This window comes from Geotrypetes seraphini, chromosome 3 (genome assembly GCF_902459505.1).
Source record: "Geotrypetes seraphini chromosome 3, aGeoSer1.1, whole genome shotgun sequence".
In the NCBI taxonomy this organism is placed as follows: domain Eukaryota; kingdom Metazoa; phylum Chordata; class Amphibia; order Gymnophiona; family Dermophiidae; genus Geotrypetes; species Geotrypetes seraphini.
This window is the reverse complement of record NC_047086.1, coordinates 260,741,557-260,761,007: the sequence shown is the minus strand read 5'-3', so window position 1 is coordinate 260,761,007 and position 19,451 is coordinate 260,741,557. Positions and strand designations below refer to the sequence as shown.

The window sequence follows — 19,451 nt, the reverse complement described above, 5'->3', positions numbered from 1 at the left end:
CTGTGGAGGCACTGCATGAATTAAAGTTGGAGCTGCCTCAAGCCTCCAAAGCTCAGTGCTCGTTGATATACAGCATTAAAGAACAGAATACCTGTTTTCCCTACCATCCAGATATCACTAAGATGTTAACAGATCACTGGAATGTTGCCAAGAGGGCCTTAGGGGTAGCTAAATACATGGCTTCCTGATAGATGCTGAATTCCACCGATTGATGCTGAGTTTCAGCAGCGGTTTGCTATGCCTAAAGTGGATTTGCTGGTGGCGCAGGTTATGAAGCGAACTTCAATCCCTAGTGAAGGGGGAGTAGTCCTCAAAAGACAAATTGAGGCTGCTGCACTGGGACTGAAAGCAGCTGTGGTGGCATCTTATATTGTCCAGGTATTGCACTCTCGACTAAGCCAGGCTCTGGATCCGGACAGCAACATTAATCCTGGGCTGACTATGTTGCGGATACTCTCTAAGACCTTTTCAGGGTTCTGAGCAAGGTCTCAGCATATGCCATTTCCACCTGCAGAATGATCTGAATTAGGCAGTGGGCGGGAGAATCAGCCTCCAAGCCAATCCTGAGCAAACTCCCTTTTCAAGGACAGTTGCTCTTTGGCAAGTGCCTGGATGATCTTGTGGCTAGTGTGGTGGATTGTTCTCCGAAATCCCTGCCAGATAGCAGACCCTGGAATGCGAGGGAGTTTGGCAGGGGAAATTTTTGTGGCTCTTGGGTGGCTTTGCCAGTGTTCGGGAGTGTCCTCCAGTCAGGACATTCCAGGGCTAGAGACAAAGGTTCAGGGGCACCAGATGTTCCCAAGCATCCGTATCCATTTCTTCTGCAGCTTCCAAGAAGCAGCAATGATGTCAGGACACCAGCTGTTCCCCCGAGGGTGGGAGGCAGGCTTGCAGAGTACTGGCAGGCTTGGACACAGATCTTTTCAGATTAGGTGATGGGAGTCATTCGGGAGGGGTATAAACTATAATTGTACCCGCCCCTCCTGAACTTCTTTCTCATTTCTCTAGCAGGGAAGCTGGAAAAAGTGGCCTGGGTGCAGCAGTGGTTCAGAGGCTCATTGCTCTAGTTATCCCAGGACAAGCAGGCAGCATATTCTCTACATGTGGGTGACGTCACCAACGGAGCCACCTAGTGGACATTTTCACAAGCAGACTTGCTCGAAGACCTTCAGGCTTGCGATTGACCCGCGTATGCGCGCATGCCCTTCCCGCCCTGCCTAGGGCATGCATTTCCTCAGCGTGTCCTCAGTTCAATGTTTTCCGTGGAGCCAGAAGCACTGCTCCCTTGCTGCGCGCAATCTCGTTGTCCCTCTTGCACTGCGGCTTTCTTTATTATTTTTGTTTAAGTCACTGTGCTCGCGTCTTTAAATTCTCATTATTTTCATTTTTCCAGTTCGTATATTTTTGACCAGGTTCCCGGTCCTCCCCTGCGGCCGTACTTTTTCTTAAAACCTGGCTTTTCAGCAAATTGTAGCTCTATCCTTCCCCCCTTTCTCTCCCCCCTTCTACACATAAGTTCATGTAATCCTTTTTCTTCTTCTCTACCCACTATTTTAAGTTCTTGTAAACCGTGTTGAGCTCCATTCTCATGGAGATAATGCGGTATATAAACTTAAGGTTTAGATTAGATTAGATTATGTCACGGCCTCGTTCCGGATTTAAAAACTGTACTCAATGTAACCGGGTTATCTCCTTCACCGATCCCCATCGTTGGTGTATTGAGTGCCTGGGTGTAGAGCACTGCGCTGAGTCGTGTCCCCGTTGTGCGTCTCTACAATCGTGGGCTCTTCGAAGGGTGGCCAAGATTCTCCAACTCCTTGGCCCCATGGATCCTGTGGGGCAGGCCTCAAACTCAGCCTTGGCACCCTTGTTGGGGGCCTCAGCCTCAGCTCCCTCGTTGGGGGCCTCAGCCTCGAAGTCCTCGGCCTCGAATGCGCTGACTTCGGCCCCTTCTACTCCAGCCTCGGTAAGTCTCCTCTTTCCTCCTCAGGTGTGTCAGCAAAGAAGCCTTCCTCTGAGTCTCAAGTCAGCACCGCCTCATCGGTGCCTTCGAGACATCACTCTAAGTGTGCCTCCTCATGTAGGGAATACTCTTCCTTGAGGTCGCCCCCGAAGGAGCGCACTGCTGCACCTCCGACCCACCTTCCTTTGGTCTTGGTGCCTATGTTCGAGGACATACTTAAGGCTATTATTGCCACGCAGTTTTCCCCAGTGGTGAGCCAACTAGTCCCGACCTCGACACCTGTGGCCTCAGTTTCGACCCAGTCGCGGTCTGCCCAGCCTGAGCATCCTCTCATTTCTCGAGGCTGTCACCCGCAAGATGCGTCGGGTTCCCTCGAGCGATTCTTCCTCCCCTGAGGCGCCGAGGACTTTTCGGGGGTCCCGGCCGGGGCCCGTGTTTTCCCCGCTACTGGGGCGAGGGTTGCCTCTTCTAAAAGGCCCCGGTCTTTCCCGCCTTGTCGGGGCAGGTCTCCATCTACATACACGCTTGTCCTCGAATTGGACTCTGGTGTTTGTTCCCCATTGAGAAGCTTGCCGGCTTCTAAGGGGCCTTCTTCGAAGCCTGTTGAGGATTTTTCCTATACCCCGTCTTCTCCGAAGCTTTCTCAGCGATTTCCTCGGACTCCGGGGTCTTCCCCAGTCCATTTGACACGGGGATGTTCTTTGACGCCCCCTACGCGCCTTAGTCGAACCTCTTCAGTCTCCCATTCACGGGACTCTGAGGCTCCAGCTTACTATTCCAGGGAGGTTTCTCCCTCGTTCTCGGCTGCGCCCCGCTCTCGGTCGGAGTCTCCTCCGGAGGATGAATCCTCTTCTCGGACCTCCTCCTTTTCTTGTTTCATCTCTGACATGGGCAGAGCTCTGAACTTGGATCTTCAGTCCGACTCCCGCTTTACCCAGGAATACCTGGCGTAACCGGGAGTTAACAATTTGCCTCGTGAGGCACTTCGCCTACCATTGCATCAGATCCTTTGGCAGACGTTTCTACGGAACCTTGAGACACCATATGCTGTCACTGCTATCCCCTCCAAGTTGGTGTCCTGTTACCGGACTAACCCGGTTAAAGGGTTTGAGGGTGCTCAGCTTTCCCACCAATCCTTGGTGGTTGAGTCTTCCTTGAAGAAGTCTAATCCCTCGAAGGTCTATGCTTCCGTCCCCCCTGGCAGGGAGGGCCGTATGATGGACAGATTTGGTCGCCGTCTTTATCAGAACTCGATGATGGCGAACTGTGTCCTTAAGTACAGTTTCTTCGTCACGTCCTACCTCTGGTTGTGTATTGATGCCCTCTGCTCATTCCGGGAGGGGTCATGCCAGAGCCTCGGTGTCAGGAGTTTCGTCTCCTCGTGGAGATGCTCTCCCAGCTCCGCATGTATATGTTTCAGGCCTTTTACGACGCCTTTGAATTATCCTCGAGAGTCACAGCCTTTGCGATCGCTATGCATCGCCTCGCTTGGCTCCGGCTTGTGGATATGGATCCGAATCTACAGGATCATCTTGCCAATCTCCCGTGTGTGGGTCATGAGCTCTTTGATGAGTCCATCGAGGCAGCCATGAAGCGCCTCTCGGACCACGAGCGGTCCTTTGCGTCTCTGGTGAAACTTAAACCTAAGGCCCCTCCGGCTCACCAATATAAAATTCCTCTCCGGAGGTATCCACAGAAATCCACCCATGCTTTCTCTAGGCCTCCTTCGAAATGGCTCCGCAGCAGCAGCGGCGTCTACCTAAAACTCAGCCGTCGGCCCCGGCGAAGACCGAGCCATCTTTTTGACAATTCCAGTCTGAGCCTTCGGGCTCCCTTCCTCATGGAGCCTTCCCCCTTCCCCATCGGGGGTCGTCTCCATCATTTCTATGCCCAGTGGGAAAATCTCACCACCGACAGTTGGGTGCTGTCTATCATCAAAGAGGGATACTCCCTCCCATTCTGTCGCATACCCCCGGACCTGCCTCCAAGAGAGTTTCCTTCTGCTCAGTCTCAGCTTCCTCTCCTTCTGCAGGAAGCTCAGGCCCTTCTTCGCCTTCGGGCGGTCGAGGAGGTTCCCAAGGAACAGTGGAACTCCGGATTTTACTCCCAGTACTTTCTGGTACACAAGAAGACGGGAGATCTGCATCTGATCCTGGACCTCCGTGCTCTGAACAAGTTTCTGGTGCAGGAACGGTTCAAAAATGCTCACCCTTCCCACTTTGTATCCCCTCTTGGACGAGGGGGACTGGACGAGGGGGACTGACTGTGCTCTCTGGACCTCAAGGAGGCGTACATGCACATTCCGATACACCCGGCCTCTTGCCGGTATTTGAGATTCCGGGTGGGGGATCTCCATCTCCAGTATCGTGTTCTTCCCTTCGGCCTGGCGGCCTCTCCATGGGTTTTTTCAAAATGTCTGGTTGTGATAGCTGCAGCCCTGCGCCTCCGTGGCCTGCAGGTGTTTCCCTACCTCGACGACTGGTTGATCGAGGCGTCCTCTCGCAACGAAGTCCTGCGAGCAACGGAACAGACAATCTTGTTACTCCAGAGTCTCGGCTTCGAGGTGAATTTTCCCAAGTCCCACCTCTGCCCGTCCCAGTCTCTCAAATTCATTGGAGTGGTCCTGGACACGGTACGTTTCCGCTCCTTCTTGCTTCAGCCTCGTCAGGAGGCCCTTATCCGTTTGTGCCGAATGGTGACCCATCTACACTCTACGCCGGATCGGCTCATGATGGTCCTCCTGAGTCACATGGCCTCCACAGTACACGTAACACCTTTTGCCAGATTTCACCTCCATATTCCTCAGTGGACTCTGGCGTCCCAGTGGAACCAGGTTCGGAATCCTCTCTCTCGACGCATTGTCATGACTCCTTTGTTGAGGAAGTCTCTACATTAGTTGATGCTCTCTTCCAATCTTTCCAGAGGTTTTCTGTTCCATGCTCCTCCTCCGCAGAAGGTCTTCACGACAGACTCGTCAACCTATGCTTGGGGGGCTCATCTGGACGGTCTGCGCACCCAGGGTCTTTGGTCCTGTGCCGACCGCCTTTGTCACATCAATCTTCTGGAGCTTCGAGTGATTTTCCTCGCTCTGAAAGCCTTTTGTCATCTATTTCGCGACCGTGTGTGCTAGTTTGCACAGACAACCAGGTCGCCATGTATTATCAACAAACAGGGGGGCACGGGGTCCAGGTCTCTGTGCCAGGAGGTGATGTGGCTCTGGGATTGGGCCATCCACCGCAACATATTCATTCGTGCTGTCTACATTCAGGGCCAGCAGAACTGTCTGGCGGACAGGTTGAGTCGTCTTCTGCAGCCTCACGAGTGGTCTCTCCACTCCATGACCCTGCGCCAGATTTTTGCTTGTTGGGGGACTCCTGACGTCGATCTGTTCGCGTCCCCCCTCAATCACAAGTTGCCCCGCTTCTGCTCCAGGGTTTACACCCCTCTCAGGATCGAGGCAGACGCCTTTCTTCTGGATTGGACGAACACGTTCCTGTATGCATTCCCTCCATTCCCTCTGATTCTGAAGACTCTCGTCCATCTCAAGTCTTCGCGTGCCACCATAATTCTGATAGCTCCTCAGTGGCCTCGACAACCTTGGTTCTCCCTTCTGTTGTGACTCAGTTCTAGGGAGCCTCTTCTTCTTCCTGTTTTTCCTTCTCTGCTTCCGCAGAGTTTTTCCTTCTCTGCTTCATCCCAACCTCCAGTCTGCACTTAACGGCTTGGTTCCTCGAGACTTAATTCCCTCGTTCCAGCTCTCCCAGCCTGTCCTGGATGTCCTGGAAGCATCTCGGAAGGAGTCCACTCGCCAATGTTACCATAAGAGATGGACCCGCTTTTCTTCCTGGTTTGCTACTTGACAGCTGGAGCCTCTGTCTGCCTCCTTGTCTGCTGCCTGGATTATCTGCTTTCCTTATCTGGCGCTGGACTCCAGTCCTCTTCGGTCCACTTTAGTGCCATTGCTGCTTTTCATCAGCCGATTGACGGGAAGCCTATCTCTATTCATCCTCTGTTTTCCCGCTTCATGAAAGGTCTTTTCCACGTTCATCTGTCCCTTAAACCTCCTCCGGTGGTTTGGGATCTTAACGTGGTCCTTGCACATTTGATGAAACCCCCGTTCGATCCGCTAACGCGGGCTCACTTGAAGTATCTTACTTGGAAGGTTGTGTTCCTTATTGCTCTCACTTCTGCCCGTCGGGTCAGTGAACTTCAAGCCTTGGTTGCGGACCCCCCTTTCACTGTCTTCCATCATCATAAGGTGGTACTTTGCAACCATCCTAAGTTCTTGCCCAAGATTGTTTCTGATTTTCACATCAACCAATCCATTGTTCTTCCTATGTTTTTTCCAAAGCCCCATTCTCACCCTGGAGAGGCGGCTCTGCATTCTCTTGATTGTAAGCGTGTGCTGGCCTTCTACTTGAGGCGCACCGCTCCTCACCGTACTGCTCCCCAGCTGTTCATCTCTTTCAAACCCAACCGCCTGGGTCACTCTGTTTCTAAGCGGACCATTTCTAACTGGTTGGCCGCTTGTATCTCTTTCTGTTACGCTCAGGCTAGTCTCTCCCTCCTGGGTCGAGTCAGGGGCCACAAGGTCAGAGCGATGGCGGCGTCTGTTGTTTTCCTCCGCTCGACTCCCATCGATGAAATCTGTAAAGCTGCCACTTGGTCCTCGGTTCATACGTTCACCTCGCATTACTGTCTGGATGCTTTCTCCAGGCGTGATGGCCGCTTTGGCCAGTCTGTTTAGCAGCATCTGTTCTCTTAAATTGCCAACTTTCCCTCCATCCCATTGTAGTTAGCTTGGAGGTCACCCACATGTAGAGAATATGCTGCCTGCTTGTCCTGGGATAAAGCACAGTTACTTACCGTAACATGTGTTATCCAGGGACAGCAGCCAGATATTCTCGCAACCCACCTACCTCCCTGTGGTTGGCTTCTTTGCTTGCTATCTGAACTGAGGACACGCTGAGGAGACGCATGCCCTAGACCGGGCAGGAGGGGTCCGCGTGCATGCGCGGGCCAATCGCAAGCCTGAAGGTCTTCGAGCAACGTCCGCTAGGGGGCTTCGTTGGTGACGTCACCCACATGTGGAGAATATCTGCTTGCTGTCCCTGGATAACACCTGTTACGGTAAGTAACCGTGCTGAGCCATAGAGCCTGTACCACAAGGAGAATGGGACTTGGGCAGATACTCAATATACTTCATTGTACCCAAAAGAGACTCAGAAGACTGAAGACCAATTCTGGATCTAAAGTCTGTCAATGCAGCCCTCAAGATCTCCCACTTCTGCATAGAAAATCAGTCATCACCTCTGTTACTCTGGGTGAATACCTTGCTTCTCTGGATCTAGTAGGCATACTTGCATATTCCCATCTATCCAGCTCACGGGAAAGTTCTTGAGGTTCCATATTCTGGGCAAGCTTTTCCAATTCTCTGCTCTTCCCTTTGGCCTAGCAACAACATCACAAACCTTTACCTAGGTGATGGTGGTTGTGGCATTGTACCTCTGCAAGGAGGAATTCAGGTACCATCTTTACCTGGATGATTGGCTCAAAAGAGCACTCTTGAGGGATGAGAGAGCGATAGCGGTGGATCAAGTGGTCTAGCTCCTACAGACGTTGGACTGGTAGTCAACTTCAGCAACAGACACTTGATCCCAGTTCAGTCCCTGGAATACCTTGGAGTCTGCTCTCCTTTGAGTCAAGATGACAAAGAACAGGGTCTTCCTCCCAGAAGCATGCAAAATGAAGCTTGTGAGACAAATTTGGGAAATTCACAGCCTGCCGGTCCTCACAACTTTGATCCAAACAGACTGAGAATTTTAAGTTACAATCCACTCAAGAGGGGCAATGAATTCAAAATGGAACAAAATACCCCCCTTTTTCATCAATACTGGGCAAGTCTCTCAAATTGATATCACCAAATAACACTTTAAAGGCTTTTTGAGTATTTTTAAGTGTGCTCATAAGCTCTTCAGCAAGGCGCCACGACAGCGATACAATGTTGCTATGTAGGGGTGGTTCCTTCTTCACACTTGAAGGTTAGGCTTCTCTCTGACGTCATAAAGCCTGAACAATCTTTCCAGCATGAACCATTGTCTGCAAGAAATCTTTCTAGCATGAACCATGCAAGAAGAGAAAAAGAAGAAATCATCTTTTCTGCCTGCCAGATGCATTCTGGGTATGTTCACCAGAACTGTGTGTTTCTCCAGTCAAGGACATCTGACTATGCCTACATGCTCAGCCCGTGTGAATTTGGGGGAGGCATTGCTTCTATGCTGTTCTTATCTAAGAAGGCGCCTCTCTCCCAAGGCCTGTACGAGACTTTACACAGAAACGCTAAACTAAACTAAACTAAACCTTGGGTTTGTATACTGCACCTTCTCCATAGTTGTGGAGCTCGGCACGGTTTACAGGAATTGTAATGAGAAGGAACTCCATGGAAGGGCTAGATGAAGATCAGAGGGGAGAAGAATGTTAGAGTGTTAGGATGTCAGAAATGGGGGGAGTGTTAGGTTTTGGAGAAGAGCCAGGTTTTCAGATGTTTACGGAAGGGTTGAAGAGCACTCAGGTTTAGAAGAGGGGAGGTAAGGTTGTTCCAGAGCTTGATGAATCTGAAGGAGAGGGAAGTCCCCAGTTTTCCTGGGTGGGAAATGCCTTTTAATGAGGGGAATTTGGGAGGGGGTGGCTATTGATTCAGGTTCTGTTTTTGGATTGGTTCTGGGAGGTCATCTGACGAAAACTAAGGAGAAGGTGTCTAATTAATTACTGGTCTGTGCTAGGGTGTAAGGAAGCTTGGATCTTAGCATAGGTTTCTCTGCACACCTTCTACAATAATTAAGACCTGAGAAATTACCTCTTGTGATTAGCTCTCTTCCAGGGAGTGAAGAAACAGGACTTTATCCAGACCTGGTGTTCATGTGACTTAAGGAACTATTACTGACAGACGTTTACAGCTCACTTCAGTAAATAATGAACTCTTTCTGACCAGAAGAAATGCTATATCGTGCCACGCCAAGAAAGGACTGATTCTATCTCCCTGAGGCTTGACCTGCAGGATGGTGAGCTAGGAATCATATTTTCCTTATCAGCTGGGCTAGGTAGATCTCTGATTGGAAAAGAGTTGTTAATTACTCTGGGTGACATGGGCATGGAGCAACCTGGACTGATGGCTGGAGCCACATTCCTTGACCAGGGGAATGCCACTGTGTAAATTCTAGTGGACAGTTCTTTTTTAAAAAAATTCTTTATTCATTTTTAAACTTACATCAAGTGTACAGTAAATATCAACCAAATATAAAACAACATCACTTGAAAAATTTTCAATATCATACACCAAGAAGATTTAACCCCCACCCCCTCCCAAATTCATATACAACTAATATATACCACATGAAAATAATATCTTACAACAATCATCTATATATTCTTAATGGAAAAACAAGAAATCCCTCCCCCCCAAATCCACATGTGTATTAAGATTGGGAAAAGTGTAACTTATTCATTACTATAATTTAATAATGGTCCCCACCAGTGTTCCCTCTAAGCGGGCGGGTGTTGTGAGCAAACTTTTTTCACTGTGAGCTAAAAATATCGGGCGCCAGCAAGTTATGAGCCAAATAAATATGTTGTCAAAGTTGCTGATACATGAGGACGAGGTATTCAAAGGAATTTTAGGCCTACACGCTAAATTAAATAACGTTAAATAATATTTTTAAGAACACAGAAATTGTAGGGATGAAATGATATCTTAATAAATGTTTTACAACAAATGTAGTTATGTCTGTTACATCCATATGTGTAAACTGTAAATTAAAAACAGTCCAGAAGACAATACGTTTGATGCTTTCAATTTCTAGACCAGTGTTTTTCAACCTTTTTTGGGCAAAGGCACACTTGTTTCATGAAAAAAATCACGAGGCACACCACCATTAGAAAATGTTAAAAAATTTAACTCTCTGCCTATATTGACTATATATAAAGTAATTCTCTTGAATAGGAATCAAATAAACACAAAGAAAGTATTTTATAATTACTTTATTATGAAATAAAAATTATAAAAATTATAAAATACTTTATTCAGTGCGAAACCTGGGCCTGTTTGGCTGAACACAAAGCTGATATTCTGGCTGGAATGGAAGAAAGACACACACGTAGCTCTTCGTCAACAGCTCTCAGTCTCTCTCTGTATTTGGTTTTTATAGCATACAAAAATAGACAAATATACCCTCCATCCTTTTTATTAAACCACAATAGCAGTTTTTAGCGCAGGGAGCTGCGCTGAATGCCCAGCACTGCTCTTGACGCTCATAGGCTCCCTGCGCTAAAAACCACTATTGCGGTTTAGTAAAAGGGGACCATATTGTAAAATATAGACAGCAGATATAAATTCAGAACTGTGCATAGTAAGTGAAGGGAAGTTTTCATCTCTGGGAATTTACCCAGTTAACTATTAAGTTATTTGGGCAAATTCCTTTGAAAACTGTGGTAATACTGCCTCCACTTTGCTAAATTTAAAATAAAATAATTTTTCCTACCTTGTCTGGTGATTTCTGGTTGCACTTTCTTCTTCTGACTGTGCATCCAATCTTTCTTCCCTTCTATCAGCCTGTATGCTTTCTCTCCTCCACACCTCATTCCCTCCCCCAACTTTTTCTTCCTCTCTCCCTGACCTTTCTTTCTTTTTTTTGTTTCTCTTCTTTCCTTCTGTTTCCCTGCCTGCCCCCTTTCTTTCTTTCTCCCAGCCTCCTGTCCAGCAGTAACTCTCTTCCCTTCCTCCCCTCCCAGCAGCATCTCTCCGTCTCCCTCTCCAGTAGCAGCTGTCCCTTTTTTTTCCTTGCCCAGCAGCTTCCCAGATTCCTTTCCCTCCTCCCCTCCCAGAAGCATCTCTCCTTCTTCTCCCTCTCCAGTAGCAGCTGTCCTTTTTTTTCCTGGCCCAGCAGCTTCCCAGATTCCTTTCCCTCCTCCCCTCCCAGAAGCATCTCTCCGTCTTCTTCTCCCTCTCCAGTAGCAGCTGTCCCTTTTTTTCCTAGCCCAGCAGCTTCCCAGATTCCTTTCCCTCCTCCCCTCCCAGAAGCATCTCTCCTTCTTCTCCCTCTCCAGTAGCAGCTGTCCTTTTTTTTCCTGGCCCAGCAGCTTCCCAGATTCCTTTCCCTCCTCCCCTCCCAGAAGCATCTCTCCGTCTCCTTCTCCCTCTCCAGTAGCAGCTGTCCCTTTTTTTCCTAGCCCAGCAGCTTCCCAGATTCCTTTCCCTCCTCCCCTCCCAGAAGCATCTCTCCGTCTCCTTCTCCCTCTCCAGTAGCAGCTGTCCCTTTTTTTCCTAGCCCAGCAGCTTCCCAGATTCCTTTCCCTCCTCCCCTCCCAGAAGCATCTCTCCTTCTTCTCCCTCTCCAGTAGCAGCTGTCCTTTTTTTTCCTGGCCCAGCAGCTTCCCAGATTCCTTTCCCTCCTCCCCTCCCAGAAGCATCTCTCCGTCTCCTTCTCCCTCTCCAGTAGCAGCTGTCCCTTTTTTTCCTAGCCCAGCAGCTTCCCAGATTCCTTTCCCTCCTCCCCTCCCAGAAGCATCTCTCCTTCTTCTCCCTCTCCAGTAGCAGCTGTCCTTTTTTTTCCTGGCCCAGCAGCTTCCCAGATTCCTTTCCCTCCTCCCCTCCCAGATGCATCTCTCCTTCTCCTTCTCCCTCTCCAGTAGCAGCTGTCCCTTTTTTTTCCTGGCCCAGCAGCTTCCCAGATTCCTTTCCCTCCTCCCCTCCCAGAAGCATCTCTCCTTCTCCCTTTCCAGTAGCAGCTGTCCCTTTTTTCCCCTGCCCAGCAGCTTCCCAGACTGATAGTGGTTTTCTCCCCTCCCAGCAGCTCTTCTTACTTCCCAGCGCAGCGATTCACGAAGGCAGCCTCGGGTCCTTTGTTGTGTCGCGCCGCCTCTGAGGAAAGAGGAAGTTGCATCATCAGAGGCAGCCGCGACTCAGCAAAAGCCCCGAGGCTGCCTTCGTGAATCGCTGCGCTGGGAAGTAAAGGAGAGCTGCAGAGAGGGGAGAAAGCCACTGTCGGAGGCTCCCCAAGATCTCTCCGGCCCAGCGCACGCTTCCGATGCTGATCTTGCAGAAGTTCAAATGAGTCAATCTTGCCGGTCCTGCGCTGTGACGAGAAACTTGTGCGCTGCGACCTAATATTTTGTGCGCCAGCGCACGCCAGCGCAGCTTAGCGGGAACACTCCCCACACATCCTTAAATTTATTATAATAACCTTTTTGAACAGCCAACGCTCTTTCCATTTTATACATATGACAAACTGAAGACCACCAAAAAAAATAATTCAGTCTTCTACAATCCTTCCAATTATGTGTTATTTGTTGGATGGCAACTCCTGTTAATATCAATAAAAGCTTGTTATTATTAGCAGATATTTGACATTTAGCTCTCATAGTCATGCCAAGTAAAATTGTGTCATATGACAATGCTACATGGTTCTCTAACAAACAATTTATTTGATCCCAAAAAGACTCCCAAAAAGCCTTAATGAATGGACAATAAAACAATAAATGATCTAAAGTTCCAGCTTCAAGATGACAATGCCAACATCTATTAGACTTAGAGCAATCCAATTTTTGTAAACGAACAGGGGTCCAGAGTGCTCTATGCAACAGGAAAAACCATGTTTGACTCATAGATGCAGACATTGTACACTTCATCCTCCAGGACCAAATACGTGGCCATTGAGACGCACTAATTTGATGCTTAATCTCAGTGTTCCAAATATCTCTAAGTCCAGTTTTTGGTTTCTTATTTAAATAGCCAGATAATTATACCACTGCGCGGCCTGGTGACCCAGGAAGTCTGCCTGAAAGCATAAAAAATCCAAACTAAATTGATTATTAAGAGATTTCCATTTAGGGAACCCTGCCTGAATAGCCTGCTTCGGTTGCAACCACTTATAACTTTGTTTTTTATCTAGACCAAATTTAAGTTGCAGCTGTGAAAAATCCAGCAGTTTGCCATTAGATATAACATCATTTAAGGTTCGTGGGCAGTTCTGATGATGGATGCCCAGTTTATTCGGCTGGGGAGTGCATTACAAGGGACGTCCACTGCAAGGGTGGTGGTCCCTGTCTCAGAGGACTTGATCAATCAACCACTTGGAGCTGAGAGCAATACGATTAGCTCCGCCAGCCCTGTGCAGTGCCTTAGAAGGAAAGGCATTCTGAGTCTTCTCAGACAATGTGACTGCAGTAGCCTATGTAAACAGGCAAGGAGCCACGAAGAGTGCTCCACTGAGCTTGGAAGCTTGCCTGCTTTTTCAGTGGGTGGAAGCCCATCTCTTGACCATCTTGGCAGCTCAAGTAGCTAGGGTGGAGACTATGCAGGCAGACTTCCTAAGTTTGCAGATGTTGGATCCTGGGGAGTGTTCTGTCTCTGGAGAGTCTTCAATTGCATAGTCGAGCACTGGGGGCATCTGACGTTTGACCTCATGGCCTCAGCATCCAACAAAATGGCGGTTCATTTCTTCAGCCGAAGGTATGAGCCTGGAAGCGCCAGGTTGGATGCTCTGGTCCAAGCCTGGCCTGCAGAGGAGCTCTTGTATGTGTTCCTCTATGGCTAATGATAGGCAGAGTGCTTCAACAGGCGAGAACACACCCAGGTCGAGTGAACTTAGTAGTTCCAGATTGGCCGAGGTGACCATGTTATGCAGACTTAGTATTCTGCAGAAGGATGAAGCTCTCAGGCTTTCTTGTCATCTGAATCTTCTCTCCACCGCCCTGGAGGGTCCAGAGCACTTTGGCCTTATGGCATGGCTCTTGAGCACAAAGCCTTAGGGTATAAAGACTATTTACCTAAAGTTATTGCCATGCTTTAGATGTCTAAGAAGCAGTCCACATTAGTTGCCTATGCAAAAGCCTGGAAATATTTCAGGAACTGGTATGAGCAAAAATGCTCGACCTGGTGACCACAGACTTAAAGAGGGGAGTACAATAATTTATCTACCTCAGTAGAAAAGCTTTCAAATAATTTTAGTTTTATTTTTCAGTATAGTCCTCTGATAACTCCATACTCTTCATCCACTTTTCCTGCAATGACTTTAACTCCTTTGAAAAGAAATCTGTTGATCTTCAAACCAGGATTCACACCCAGAAAACAGAGAAACATGGAAACATGATGGCAGATAAAGGCCAAGTGGCCCATCCATTCTGCCCATCCGCAGTAACCATTATGCCTATCCCACATTTTCTTGAATTTAGACACAGACTCTTGTCTCCACCACCTCTTCCAGGAGACTGTTCCACGCATCTACCATCCTTTCTGTAAAAAAGTATTTCCTTAGATTACTCCTCATCCTCTTAAACTTCATCCTATGCCCTCTCATTCTAGAGCTTTCTTTCAAATGAACGAGACTTGACTCATGCATGCTTATGCTACGTAGGTATTTAAATGTCTCTCAAGATCAAAAAGAGTAGTGACAGTAAAACCCAAACGATTCCAAAAAATGTCACTCAACAGCAGTGGGCTACCTCTCTAAGATCCAACATTGAAATTCAAAAACAGGTGAAGAAAAAGCCTCAAAAACGTTTTAAATATGCAGCAATCATTGATGATTCACAGCTGGCATTCTTTTCTTATCATAGGCAAAAAACACACCTGCAGCACAACCTAAAAAGATCTGAAAGGGAAAACCCCACTACTGTGCACAGTATATATTTTTAAAAAATTTTTAAACTTGTTGGAGGCTTTGGCTATGCTGTGGACTTGATTGGACTTGACTGTGTACTGTAGGAGTTTTTGCCTGCCATTGAAAAAAGAAGTAGCAGCAATTCATACTGGTGGAGTTCATTCAGTTCTGTCCTCTGGTGCCAAAGCTAAGTATTTTGCTTCCTTGTTCAGTAATGTTGCATTTAGAACTTTATATTTCATATATTTATTCATAAAAAGTACAAAAAGTTTTTTTTTAAATATATACTGTGCACAGTAATGGATTTTCTCTTTAAGATCTTTTTACATTGTGCTGCGGGTGTGAGTTTTTTTTGTCTATGATAAGAAAAGAATTCCAGCTGTGAATCATCAATGATTGCTGCATATTTAAAACGTTTTTGAGGCTTTTTCTCCACCTGTTTTTGAATTTCAATGTTAGATCTTAGAGAGGTAGCCCATTGCTGGTGAGTGACATATTTTGGAATCATTTGGATTTAAATGTCTCTATCATATCTCATCTCTCGCACCTTCCTGCAAAGTATACATATTGAGACCTTTAAGTTTGTCCCCATACGCCTTACGATGACCATGCAATATTTTAGTAGCTTTCCTCTTGACCGACTCCTTCCTTTTTATATCTTTTTGAAGGTGCAGTCTCTAGAATTGTACACAATATTCTAAATTAGGCTTCACCAGAGCCTTATACAAGGTAATCAATACCTCCTTTATCCTACTGTCCATACCTCTTCCTATGCCACCCTAGTATCCTTCTAGCTTTCGCTGTTACCTTTCCAACCTATTTGTCCACCTTAAGATCATCACATACAATCACACCCAAGTCCCGCTCTTCTGTCATGCACATAGGTTCATCCCCTAAACTGTGCCATTCCTTTGGGGTTTTGTAATGTAATGTAATGTAATTCATTTCTTATATACCGCTACATCCGTTAGGTTCTAAGCGGTTTACAGAAAATATACATTAAGATTAGAAATAAGAAAGGTACTTGGAAAATTCCCTTACTGTCCCGAAGGCTCACAATCTAACTAAAGTACCTGGAGGGTAATAGAGAAGTGAAAAGTAGAGTTAGAGGAAAAATAAAAATAAAATAAACATTTTAAAAAGACAGCATTGATCTAAATACTTTGGAAGGTAGAGGAGAGGAGAGAAAGGAATAGAAGCAGAATGGGTCAGCGTCAGTGATGAAGTGGAGCAAGTAAGTTTAGGAGGAGCGATTGACGTATCCAGAAATGCCGCCCAAATGCATGACCTTGCGTTTTTTAGCATGAAATTTTAGCTGCCAAATTTCAGACCATTCTTTAAGCTTCGCTAGGTCTTTCTTCATGTTGTTCACACCATCAAGGATGTCTACTGTATTGCAGGTTTTGGTATCATCTACAAAGAGGCAGATCTTACCTGACGACAGCCCTTCAGCAATATCGCTTATAAAAATATTGCCATGATTTTGACTGCAGATTTTTCTTTCTTAACCTTTTTTGGGGTGGAGGTTGACTTGTGCTTCCACTGCATTGACTCCATTTTGAAATCAGGACCTCTGTAATAGACTCAAGTCTAATCTCCAGTCACCAAAAGATGAAAAAAAATTCACTTGGTTTCAAGTTTCAAGTTTATTCATATTATTTGATTGAACGCTTTTCCAAATTACAAAGCGTTGCACAAAAGGTAAAAATATGATTTTAGAGAAATCACATATGCATAATACATTAACCAGACCTACATGGGTAATTGCTTTTTAAAACCACAGGAAACGATAGGAAAGAGGGGAGGAAATACAATTTTAAAGAAAAAATACATAAAAGGGAAGTACATAAGGAGGGTAGGAAGAAGAGGATTGCTGGCGGAAGTGAGGTCTAATAAGAGAGCTATTAGAAATCTTGATTTGGAGATGGCTGAAATCGTAAAGTATTACCTCTTAAATGGACATTGTATTTTCAGTTAAAGGCTTTCTTAAAAAGAAGGCACTTTAAGCTACTCTTAAATTTCTGCAAATCTTGTTCGAGTCATATATAAAGGAAGAGAATTCCAAGTCATTGGAGCAGTTATAGAAAAAATAGAAGCACGTCGTGTTCCGATAATTTTCAAGGAAGGAACATTAAGGGTAAACTGTGAAGTAGATCTAAGAACTCTCGATGAGCTCTGTGGAATCAAAAGCCTATCTATAAATGCCGGAGTGTTGGTCTGTATAGTCTTGAAGACTAGAAGAGCTATTTTATATGTAATCCTATATCTTATTGGCAACCAGTGAGCTTTTTGCAGTAATGGGGTGACATATTACTAGGGAATGAACTAGTGTATTAAGTAAGAATTTATCAAGGAGGGGGACTAGTGATCGTATCATTCTCAACTTATAGAAACAATTTTTGACCAATGCACTGATGTGCGAACGAAACGTGAGTTTATTATCTAAACACCCAAAATTTTAGTGTTGTTAGTTTGTTTGAGTGGCTTGTTATCGATTAAGACTGGGGTAATAAGTTGTATCCCTTCTTTCCCTGAGAAGAGCACAGTAGTGGTTTTGTTGATGCTTAGGGATAGCTTATTGGCATTTAGCCAGTCATGGATTTTGGCTAGCTTTTGGTTGGTCTTCACAGAGCATCTCCAAGTTCTCCTGACAGCACTAGATCCTCGTGGCCTTTTGACATGGTGTCAGCATTTGTGGAACCCATCTTGCACTAACCTTGGACAAGCACAACTTTTCATAAATTATTTTCCAAACTGTACCTGCCAAGATTCCTATTTCTTCAGCTATTTGGAAAACCTTAATTTGTCTGTCTGATAAAATTAAATCCTTGACTTTCTTGTACATTTTCTGTGGAAGTTGCTTCCATGGGCCATCCAGTGTAAGGGTCCTATTCAACGGACTTTCTACCCCATTTAAATTGCCTGCTCCAAAATTTTACTTTGTAGGATGATGGGGCAGACTCACCATAAACTGCAGTCATGTGTTCAATGATCTCCATTGCCTTTTTCCTTTCTTTTGTAAGAAATTTTATCACGGAACGGTGCTTCAGATATAGCAGTTTCTTACTTGATTTGCATGAGGACTCTCCTGACATCCTGTCTCTTGGAATGTTAGACTTGCACTGAGCCGCAACTGTGCATAAGTAACCTTGAGATATGTCACAGCATGCACAGACTTTTTTCAATACACTTGCTACTTTTTTTCATACTCAGGTAGATAAATTGTTTGGATGCCCCTCGTATGCATTTTTGTGGAGCTTCCCTGCACCCCTCTTATGTTTGCACTCTAGGACTCGTTAGAAATTTCGTTAGAAACCCAGAGTGATGGGAGGTGGAGCACAAAGATAAAACAATGGTCTTTCTACAACTCTCGTGGCTAATGGGGGTTTAACCCACTGGTCTTGCAAGACAGAAGATTAGCAAGGTAAAAACCTAATCTTTCCATTTCTTATTATAACATTTTTAAAAGGGAGACATGCTCATGTTAGGTTCCAAACTTTGTACAGAAACTTAGTACCAAGGGTTGCACTAATCCCAAAAATCTGAGTCCCCTGTCAGGTTTTGTAATGCTGCAGTGCCTGGACAAGGTGGCTATTTTGTGTTATGTGGAGCTTGGCACTCTTAAGGTGGCCTCCATTCAGCTGAAAAATTTTGTATGATTTAGTATGAGACCTTAGTGAATGTCTACACAAAATTTTATTCAACTTGGAAGAGGCTGAGCATGGAATATTTTCATAATTAGTCCACTTGACCTAAAATGAGCTTAAACTGAGTGGACTGATGGACGGATTGAGTAATGTACATCTTATGGTTTTATAAGCAATATTGAAGCACTGGAGCATATATCACTGAGCTTGGGTGAGACATTAAATCATTGTTCTGGTTGTAGTAATAGTTTTTGAAGAGTATGAATATGCAGTTTCTTAATCACTTCCATTACAGACGTGAATGCTGCTTTCTTGGGGAATGTTCATTGTGTTTGGCTTCAGGCTTATGCCATTAGGTGACCATTTTTGCTGACTGGTGAAAATCCTGACATATTTATCTTCCTTTCCAGCTACTTGACACCTCCAGGTACCCAAGGTTTTGCACCTCACTATGATGACATTGAAGCTTTTGTGATTCAACTGGAAGGAAAAAAACATTGGAGGGTTTACAGACCAAGGTATATGAGTGAATACTGCTTGAAATATTTCAATATTTTTACTGTCCATAAAACAGTGAAGGAGTAGCCTAATGGTTAGTGCAGTGGCCTGAGAACCAGGGGACCAGGTTTGATTTCGTCTGCAGCTCCTTGTGACTCTGGACAAATCACTTAACCATCCATTGCCCCTTTAAGTACCTGTGTATAATATGTAAATTGCTTTTATTGTACTCACAGAAAGACAATATAAAATCCCTTTCTCTTTTTAAATAAGGTGTACCTTTTATTCACTAACTGAATTTAGTGTTTTTCCTAGCAAAAAAATCCTACTCTTGAAGCATATGATGGTACATGGACCAGAACTAGAAAAACAGAATAACATGGTAGTTTTAGTATAATGTGGGTAAATGTGTGTTCAGCCACTTGAAAAGCCCCTTTGAAAGTTGCTTCCACTCACAACACAGTTAGTGTACACACTGTTTCTCCAAGGACAACCAGGCATCATAATCTCTCGTGTGGGTTACCTTATCCGATGGAGCCCAGTTTGGATACTATCTAGTGTAGTATCAGGTTAAATCTTAAGACAGTGCCCCCACCACACATGCACGGGTGCCTTTCCACCCAGCGCTGGAGCATGAGACTATTCTCAGCGCATCAAATCTTTTTTACCTTTTGGTGCCTTCCTTGT

At 45.8% G+C, this 19,451-nt stretch overlaps 1 protein-coding gene across 2 annotated transcripts in view; it reads left to right on the top strand.

Annotated features, from left to right (window-relative positions):
- RIOX1 (ribosomal oxygenase 1) overlaps positions 1 to 19,451 on the top strand; it is a 368,994-nt gene that overhangs the window by 188,298 nt on the left and 161,245 nt on the right. For both annotated transcript variants that reach the window (XM_033936262.1, XM_033936263.1), the window contains exon 7: positions 18,677 to 18,784. In XM_033936262.1, the coding sequence (XP_033792153.1) occupies positions 18,677 to 18,784 (108 nt within the window). The remainder of the gene's footprint in view (positions 1 to 18,676; positions 18,785 to 19,451) is intronic.